Below are 10,278 nucleotides of genomic sequence, written 5' to 3' on the forward strand. Positions count from 1 at the left end.
GTACTGTCTGTGGAACTGAGTACATTCCAGTGGTGGAAAGAGTACTCAATGGTTTTACTTAAGTAGAAGTACTTCGTTACAAGTAAAAGTACGGAATTGAAAATGTACTTGAGTAAAAGTACAAAAGCATCAAAATGTACTTAAAGTACTAAAAGTGAAAGTACTCATATTGCAGAATGTCCCATTTCACAAGTTCAAAATGTGTACAAAATGGCTGAAATGTATAGGGTTGAAGTGGTTAATTATTTCTAATCAAAATAAAAAATCGCCAAAGTAACTAGTAACTAAAGTTTTCAAATAATTGTACTGAAGTAAAAGTACAAATTACGTACGTCACAGGGCGTGACGGACTGACGGCCATATATGGAGCGTGTCACGGGACGTGACGGACGGACTGACTGACTGACAGGTTTTGTGCAGGTTTTCATAGTAATCTGCGACCTACAGTTGCAATAATGAGCATGTTCGTTGCGTGTGCCCAGGGTGAGCGAGGCCCAGTCTCGTCCCAGACATCAGTACACCCCCAGACCCCGAACCCAGTCCAGCATCGACTACGGAGAGGCGGACCACTCCAACGGAGGATACTCCCCCTCCCCCTGCACACCTCCGTCTTACTCTCCAGGTAAAACCCACTCCCCACACCGCACCCTGTCTATTCTGTACATTAGTGGTTCTCCCCCCCCCCCCCCCCCCCGGGGTCCTTGAGGGGGTTCCAGGGGGTCCCCAGCTAAAGTATTGATAGTTACACTTAGTTAATGTTAGGTCTGTAACTCTTAGAGTGTACTGTACAACATGGAACCACTGCATCCAGTCACTGAGTGGCACTGCACAAAGCCGCGGGTGTCAGTCGATTCATATGTTATCAGTGCATTGTGTCGGGGCAACTAGGGGGCACAAATATGTACTATTCTCTGCCTATTGGTACGCGACTCGAACGGCGCTGAGTCGCCTCTGGTGGACGCCGCAACGCTCGCCACGGTGCCTCTCGCCGGTGCCTCACGTGGCCTCAAGGCCACCAGAGATGGCGCGCCTCCGTCACGGTCACAAAACTTGACTTTATCTGCAAATAAAAGTTGTTGACACAAAAATAATGCCGTAAGCAGGATTCGAACTGAGGAGGTATGGATTGAAAGTCTATTGCCTAGCGAGCCATGCTACGAGCTGGCTGCTGGAATGCTTTTCCAGAGTCTACTAGATTATAACAACGCCCAACTCATGTAAAAAAAGAAAATTCTGACAGATATAGCTGAGGGCTGATTTCACCCAACACCTCACGTTTTTTTATCCCCGCCGTAACGATCCGTGTCTTTTCCTCTGACGCCATGGACGACATCATCATCATCACCACCCAGGCCCCGCCTTCCAGAGAGCATCGTCGGTGAAGAGCAGACCGCGTGAGTGTGACCACCCACCCCCCCCCACCCCACTCCGGGGGCCCGGCGTGGAATCTTAACACGCAACCCACGTGACTCAGACTAATTGGACTCACATTTGTCGTGTGTGTTTGAGAGAGATGGACAACAGTATGCAACTATGCATGCATGCCTGTGTGATCTATGTTCTCTTTGTTTTGACATCGGAGCAGTGCACTAAACCCCTAGACCTGTCACCGTCGTCATCACATTTTAGTTGATTTCAGTTATTATTTCAGCTATTATCTCAAATGAACAATCCGATCATTATGTAATTACGCTGACAGGCCTAGTAAACCAGGGATGGGACGATATGAAAGTCACATGTCATGATTATTGTGGCTGAAATAATTTGCAACGATCAAAATATGCTTAAAACATTTGTTTATGTTTTTTTTTTTTGTGGCTTTCGCCTTTATTTTATATTTTTGTATGGAGGGACAGACAGTAGGCTGACAGGAAATGGGGAGAGAGATGGGGGGGGGGATGACATGCAGTAAAGGCCGTCGGGATCGGGAGTCGAACCCGCGGCACACTGCCAGACTGGATTACCAGCAAAGGTGCCTGGCCCTATTCTGGGGAGGGGACACGTTCGCCCCAAAATAGCAGATCTAGAACACATTGTGAGGTTGTAGATCTGCCATTTGTTGTGAATCGATTTGTGTACAGTGAAATAATAAAAAGAAATCAATGTACAGTATAGAGGGTTTAAGAATAGAGGGTTTAAACCATTTAGGCCTGATGTCGAACATTTTAGAAAATGTCTTTTTTAAAATGTATTTCTTTCTGAAAAACCTTATGTTTCTATATCAGTGGTTCTCAATATTTCATGTCAAGGACCCCAGAAATGATGTGTAATATACCCCCATCTGAAAATATGTTGTTCCAGGGATCAAAGATTTGAAGCAAAGATTTGAGTTTAAAACTGAAACTCTGAAAGAATATAATATATTCAAAGATGTGAGGCACATTTTCACGATTTTTCAAAAATAGCAGACCGTCCAAAATGGGACAAGTGGTACTGAATTTCCAGCTCAACAAAAGCTAATTCATCCTAGTAGCGTATGACGGACAATTTTCATGATAAATTGAAATCGATGCGATTTTTGTGAGCATTGTCTTTTTTTATTTATTATCACGATAGAAATGAGGATTATCGTCCCATCCCATCCCTACTAACTCCCCACTAAACCACGGGAAGAGAGACACCCCCTAATGCCAGCCGTTGATGTAGTCCCTGAGCGTCCTGCATGCGGATGGCAGTGAAACGTTGATGTAGTCCCTGAGCATCCTGCATGCGGATGGCAGTGAAACGTTGATGTAGTCCCTGAGCATCCTGCATGCGGATGGCAGTGAAACGTTGATGTAGTCCCTGAGCGTCCTGCATGCGGATGGCAGTGAAACGTTGATGTAGTCCCTGAGCATCCTGCATGCGGATGGCAGTGAAACGTTGATGTAGTCCCTGAGCGTCCTGCATGCGGATGGCAGTGAAACGTTGATGTAGTCCCTGAGCATCCTGCATGCGGATGGCAGTGAAACGTTGATGTAGTCCCTGAGCATCCTGCATGCGGATGGCAGTGAAACGTTGATGTAGTCCCTGAGCGTCCTGCATGCGGATGGCAGTGAAACGTTGATGTAGTCCCTGAGCATCCTGCATGCGGATGGCAGTGAAACGTTGATGTAGTCCCTGAGCATCCTGCATGCGGATGGCAGTGAAACGTTGATGTAGTCCCTGAGCATCCTGCATGCGGATGGCAGTGAAACGTTGATGTAGTCCCTGAGCGTCCTGCATGCGGATGGCAGTGAAACGTTGATGTAGTCCCTGAGCGTCCTGCATGCGGATGGCAGTGAAACGTTGATGTAGTCCCTGAGCATCCTGCATGCGGATGGCAGTGAAACGTTGATGTAGTCCCTGAGCATCCTGCATGCGGATGGCAGTGAAACGTTGATGTAGTCCCTGAGCATCCTGCATGCGGATGGCAGTGAAACGTTGATGTAGTCCCTGAGCATCCTGCATGCGGATGGCAGTGAAACGTTGATGTAGTCCCTGAGCATCCTGCATGCGGATGGCAGTGAAACGTTGATGTAGTCCCTGAGCGTCCTGCATGCGGATGGCAGTGAAACGTTGATGTAGTCCCTGAGCGTCCTGCATGCGGATGGCAGTGAAACGTTGATGTAGTCCCTGAGCATCCTGCATGCGGATGGCAGTGAAACGTTGATGTAGTCCCTGAGCATCCTGCATGCGGATGGCAGTGAAACGTTGATGTAGTCCCTGAGCATCCTGCATGCGGATGGCAGTGAAACGTTGATGTAGTCCCTGAGCATCCTGCATGCGGATGGCAGTGAAACGTTGATGTAGTCCCTGAGCATCCTGCATGCGGATGGCAGTGAAACGTTGATGTAGTCCCTGAGCATCCTGCATGCGGATGGCAGTGAAACGTTGATGTAGTCCCTGAGCATCCTGCATGCGGATGGCAGTGAAACGTTGATGTAGTCCCTGAGCATCCTGCATGCGGATGGCAGTGAAACGTTGATGTAGTCCCTGAGCGTCCTGCATGCGGATGGCAGTGAAACGTTGATGTAGTCCCTGAGCATCCTGCATGCGGATGGCAGTGAAACTTTGATGTAGTCCCTGAGCATCCTGCATGCGGATGGCAGTGAAACGTTGATGTAGTCCCTGAGCATCCTGCATGCGGATGGCAGTGAAACGTTGATGTAGTCCCTGAGCGTCCTGCATGCGGATGGCAGTGAAACGTTGATGTAGTCCCTGAGCATCCTGCATGCGGATGGCAGTGAAACTTTGATGTAGTCCCTGAGCATCCTGCATGCGGATGGCAGTGAAACTTTGTTTGTGCATTCCGATTGAATTGTTACTTTAAGGGGATAGTTCAGATTTTTAAGTGGTGCAACCACTTCCTTAAGTGACTATGTGTGTGGCTGGCTGGCTGGGTGGGTGGCTGGCTGGCTGGCTGGGTGTGTCTGAGCACGAAAATAGCATGGTTGTTTTTCACCACCTGTGTGCAACCTAACACACACACAAACACACGCACATATTAACTGTATATATGGGGATTTTGGGTGTGCCAGTACAGTGCCAGTACAGTACAGTACAGTACAGTAGAGGGTACAGTAGAGGGACCCCCACACGGTAACTCTGTCATTTCTCAACCGTTTCGGACGCGGGGCGGCTCGCCGGAATCGGGCCGGCACCCTGGGGACCCCCACACGGAGTTGCACCACTTACTTCACACGGGTGTGATTTTGTTTAACTTAAGCTGTATGAAATACTTGACATTAATATAGTGGTTGCAATTGATTGCCCGAGAGCCCTCTATCACACACGGAACCTTTATGTCCATATCACTACACCCAAAAAATAGTTCCCATGTGATAGAGGAGTCAAAGTTGAACAAAAGTTGTGCTAATATTTTAGAAATGGGTCAACAATACAAATGCCGTTAGTTTTGTGAATTAATTTACTTTTACTGCGTGGCCCCAGTGCCCCACACAAAAAGAACGGAACTACTTAATATTGACCAAAACCAGAGCAGAACTCCCACCACGGGACTCGGGCAATCAATTAATACAGTTGCAACCACTATATTAATGGCAAGTATTTCATACAGCTTAACACATTTTGGGCAGGAACCCCTTTTGGTGTTAGCATTATGTTATGCTTTAGCTATTGAAAAATAGCAGATCTACAAGCTCATAACGCGGCACCGAGTGCCGCGCTACGAGCTTGTAGGTCTGCTATTTTTGAAAAATCGAAGAACGACTGACATAGAAACATAGCTTTTTCATTTTCAAACAGACATTTTTAGAATCTGATCTCAGGTCAAAATGGGTTAAGTTAAAAAGAAATCTGAACTATCCCTTTAAAGGACGACTTAACCACTTTTCAACCCATCTTCATGTAATTAATTGGTCCTCACTAATGTCCATGATGAATTGGAACCATTTTTTCCCACTTGCTCTGTGTCTCATAGGAGGGCTGTTAACAGTTTTAATGCAGTGATTAAACAATCGTTTTCCGGATCTCCCTGCCGTGATTTCACTAACCTTTGAAGAGCCACCGCCGAGTTGCTTGTCATGAAAATCCACTTTTAAATGTTGTTAAAAAATATTCCAAATTGCAGACAACATATTCCAAATTGCAGACAACAGAGTGGAGGAGGGAAGTACCCGCACCGCACCACCACCGCCGCCATTGTAATGCATTGGCCTCAATTTCCCATAACCCTTTGCACCCCAGAGCGACGGACCTTTTTGCGATGACGTCATCAACACGCGTCACCTTTCCCACTCTGTCCTGTGGAAAGCCTGTATGACTTAAAACTTCTTACCTCATTTTGGGGGTGAAGTAAGGGAAGTTCTGCCTGTCCTCGTCTTTCCTTCTTTCTTTCTTTCTTTCTCTCTGTTTATTTATCTTTCTCTCTCTTCAGTCCGTCTGTCCTTCCTCCATCTCTCCACCACAGTCTTCCACAGACATCACCTCATGTCTTGACATCTCTCTCTCTCTCTCTCTCTCTCTCTCTCTCTCTCTCTCTCTCTCTCTCTCTGTCCTGCAGCGGAGGCGTGCGTCAAGGCCCTGTACGACTTTGAGGCGGAGAACGAGGGCGAGCTGGCCTTCCGTGAGGGCGACGTCATCACCCTGATCAGCCAGATCGACGAGAACTGGTACGAGGGCTCCATCCGCGGCCAATCGGGACTCTTCCCCAACAACTACGTGGAGGTGGTGGTCCCTCTGTCGCGCTGAGAGGACGGACGGACAGCCCAGGGTAGGGCTGCTGCGTGCTGGACGGGCCAGGATAGAAAGGGTGGAGGATTGGTTGTAAAGAGTCAGACGGGGACGATGTCTCTTTTATTTGCCGGTAAAACATCTCCAGGCTGGGGACATCTGACTTTTCAAATGTTTAATTGGGATGAATAATATGGAATATAATTGTGTTTTATACAGTTCTTGAACACAGAGGAATCATGATTCATATCAACATGAAGAGAGGACGAAATGGTGGACCTATATTGTTATTTTAACCTACTTAATATATTGGAAAAGAAATCAAAACGAAACAAAACAATCTTATATATATCAAACGAACTTTAAACATAAAAAAAAAGAGTTTGGGCGTGTTCTGGGCTTGTAGATCATCTTTTTTTTTGTTAACTCTGACCTTTACGGGTCCATTTCCTACTCGCTAGGAGTCAAATGAACACTCAGGGTTTAGCAGAGGAGGGTTCAAGGGTGACGCAGGCGTTCTGAACGGCTGGGTTTGTTGTCGGCACAATGGGAGCGTTTGTTTTAGGATGGACCACGGCCCCCCCCCCCCCCCCCGTGTGGGTTCCAGTCCACTCTCTGAGCACCGAGGCACTTTGTTTCTTACTCTCTCTCCACACAACACGCCTTATCCACTAGGCCCCGTTAAGAAACGATTAAGTTGTTAAGTTGAGAGGATCATACAAGGAAAACGTTTGTGTGTAATCAGCGGTTCTCAATGTGACGCTCTCAGTGTTATGGGGGGGTGAAAATATGAAAATGTATTGAGCCGCTGATGTGTATATACATCTATAGGACTATGTATGATCCTGGTTGTGCAGTAGACATCTTGGTACTGTCCACACACACACACACACACACACACACACACACACACGGTCATGAGAACAGTATGTTCCCTCCCCAGCATTCCTTCACTCCTCTGCTAATGCTGTCATCAAGCTGCAGCCAACATGGAATGCTGTCCTCTAGCACCATCTGGTGGACACGGAAGGGAACTACTGTTGGCTATTGGTCTTTAGTGTGATATAGCACAGAGCCTGTTCCCATTAATCACTTAGACTATATATATATATATATATATATATATCGACTGGGGTCCCCCAGGGCTCTACCCTTGTCCCAGTCCTTTTCCCCTGCTCTACGCCAAATCTCTAAAGGGGAAATTGTCCATGCTCAAGCTCTTGTAATCGGCTCGATGTACAAGAGCTTGTAGATCGGCTATTTTCACACCAAAAAAAAGCAGATCTGAAAGCTTAGGACAGCGACGCATAAACTTGTAGATCTGCTATTTCAACTAAGTCTAATGCGTGTATTCTTGTTTTGGCCAGTTGAATGGATGTATGACATACACGGGTTTTAACCCATTCTTGGCGGGAACCCCTTTTGGTGTTTTAAGCATTATGTTACACTTTAGCTATTGGAAAATAGCAGATCTACAAGCTCATAGCGCGGCACCAAGTGCCATGCTATGAGCGCGAATATATATTCTTTCAGAGCCAACGTTTTCAACTCAAATCTTTGCTTCTGGGGTTCCCTGAAATAACATATTTTCAGATGGGGGTCGGCGGCCAATTACATATATTTTTGGGGGTCATTGACTGACATAGAAACATACGTTTTCAGAAAACTGTCAGGATTTAGAAGGCATTTGTAGAATCGTCCTCAGGTCTAAATGGGTTAAAAATAGATGCTGTGGTGAATGGAGACACTCCTGTGCAGTCTGTGAGCGTCTCGGTTCATGAGCCGTCATCCAGGGATTCTACGGTGAAAATTAAAAAATGCATGCTTACTTCTAGACCAAACAGAAATATTTAGTCGTTTTCCATGTGGGGAAATGTTGGTACAAATGGTATTTAAGATGATGATGATGATGAATTTAGTTGTATGGCGTTTTTCCCCAAACCTCTGACAATTGTTTTTCTTTGAACTGGCCCATTTCTTTTTATTCTAAAGACAATTTAAAGGCTACGATTTATACTTTGTTGTATGGTGGTGTGTGATATGCACGCTCGCGACGCATTGTTATTGTTGCAGTACGATGGAGCATAATTTAAATTTTGCTTAATCTCCCTTTCATGAATTCAGCTCTTGAGTTATCTGGTGTGAGTTCAAGCCTGGTGCCAAAGAAATGCTTCACTTTATGCACGACGGAAACAATGAACTTGTAATATATTGACGGCTGTGATTTTGTTTTGTTTTTCTAAATTGCTTGGCTCTGCACCTTTTTGTGTGTGAGTGCTTCAGGTATTGTGCTGAATCTTTATCATGTTAAATTTTGGACAACATCCTAAAACAGGGAGACGGAGACCTTTTGTCTAACCTAATTTCCAGACATTTAAGCAGTACTGAGCATGGTGCCAAAGCCATAAGCACCCGGCTATGAGTTTAAGCAGTACTGAACATGGTGCCAAAGCCATAAAAGCAGCCAGCTATGAGTTTATCTGTTGTCTCCAGCTCTACCGACACTGCCGGCGGTGTCTGTCGCCCACTATGGGGTCTTTTTTTGTTTCTTTACCCCAAATGGTCTCTTAACCACTTGAACCTTAATATATACGTTGTTGTCTACTCTACAGTCTACACCATATCTCTTCACCGAGAACGGGTCAATATCCAAGCTTTTATATCTCCAATTTTTCACCTATGACATGCCTGATAATAGCGGAACTCTAGGGTTCATGCAGGTTAAACCTTCCGTCTGTCAACTCATGTTATATATGTTATTATCGGTGGTAATCACAGAAAAGGAAAAACCGAAAGAACAAAACAACAACACTTTAATTGTCAGTTTTCCCCCTACGCCTGTAATTTGTTGAAGCTTGGAGCGGTTCAGACATTGAATACCGAGGGCTTAAACGTGTCTGTTGTTTCTCATGCTAAAAGGCTGGGTGTGGAGCGGCTCCTATGGAATGCTAGTATCTGTTTAAGCTCATCCATTGTGCATGTTGTCATGTCTCGTTGTCTTGTGCTTCGCATGCTGTCGTCTTTAAGCCCCCCGTGACAAAGAGACACTAAACTGTGTCATGGCCTGGGTCCCATGCATTCACCTCGGGCATCAACTTTCTCCTCCTTTTAACCCACTAAGACCGATTTTAAAAAATAAAAAAATGTCCTGGTTCTCAAACTTTCATGTCCCTCAAAATGATTTGTCCACGGACTCCCCCGATCTCAATATTTTGTTCCAGGGAGGGACCCCAAGAAGAAGCAAAGGAAAAATGTTCAAGATTTGCACAATTTTCAAAAATGGCAGATCTATAAGCTCATATAGCGCGTCAGTTTGTGCCGCTCTATGAGCTTGTTTGTATACGTATCTGCTTTGAATAGCCAAAGTAACAATGATATAGTTAAAGTGGTTATAATCTAAAATGACACGGATGCCTTTCCGGTTCTGATTAGTTAAATGGCCTTACGGCCGTAAGGGCCATCTTTCTCTGTGTGCTATGGGAGCTGTCAGTGGAACGGATAGTTCTTTTCTCTGAGGAAAAGGGGACACAGCTCATCTCGGCAGCGGATTATTTAGACCCCCACCCCCACCCAGCCATCTCTCTTCATTTACCACCTGCCTATGTACCCCACCCTCTCTCTATCTGAACGCCACAACCCCCACTATCAGCTGTAAACCCACCCCAAGATACCACCACCCTGCATGCCTGACCCCTGGCCATATAGGATACTTATTAACCACTTTGGGGGGGGGGGTTGGAAATGGCCGATCTACAAGCCCAGGGTGTGTCGCTTTGCAACGCGCCGTCGGGCTTGTAGATGGGCTATTTTCTGCAGGTTCTCTTGAAGTCTTAATGTTTACATATGTTATGTTATATGGGTGGTGGTGGGTGGACTAGGCTGTGGTGGGTGGACTAGGCTGTTATGGGTGGTGGGTGGACTAGGGTGGGGAGGGGGTTAGGGGTTATTTTTTTGTTGGTCTGCGCTGAGAGAAGAGAAAGTGAGTGATTGCTCTGGTTCAGGTGTTTGGTTGGCACGCCTCGTTAGGCTAAATGAAAGGGTGTGTGTGGGGGGGGGGGGGGGGTTGTATTGTATCGTCACACCCCCTTGCGGACGAAAGGGCTAAAGATCAATGATGTGCTGCTT

General features: G+C 46.2%; 1 protein-coding gene across 2 annotated transcripts in view; it reads left to right on the top strand.

The window, feature by feature from the left end:
- Positions 1-10,060, top strand: part of LOC306920485 (endophilin-A2-like) — a 30,325-nt gene extending 20,265 nt beyond the window's left edge. Inside the window, exons 7-9 of one of the 2 annotated variants that reach the window (XM_079497262.1) lie at positions 483-622; positions 1,353-1,394; positions 5,984-10,060. In XM_079497262.1, the coding sequence (XP_079353388.1) occupies positions 483-622; positions 1,353-1,394; positions 5,984-6,171 (370 nt within the window). In that variant the 3' untranslated portion in view covers positions 6,172-10,060. The remainder of the gene's footprint in view (positions 1-482; positions 623-1,352; positions 1,395-5,983) is intronic. The other variant, XM_079497263.1, reaches the window with a different exon arrangement.
- The last annotated feature ends 218 nt before the right edge of the window (positions 10,061-10,278 follow it).

The sequence above is a fragment of the Electrona antarctica genome, assembly GCF_951216825.1.
Source record: "Electrona antarctica genome assembly, chromosome: 1".
Lineage (NCBI taxonomy): Eukaryota > Metazoa > Chordata > Actinopteri > Myctophiformes > Myctophidae > Electrona > Electrona antarctica.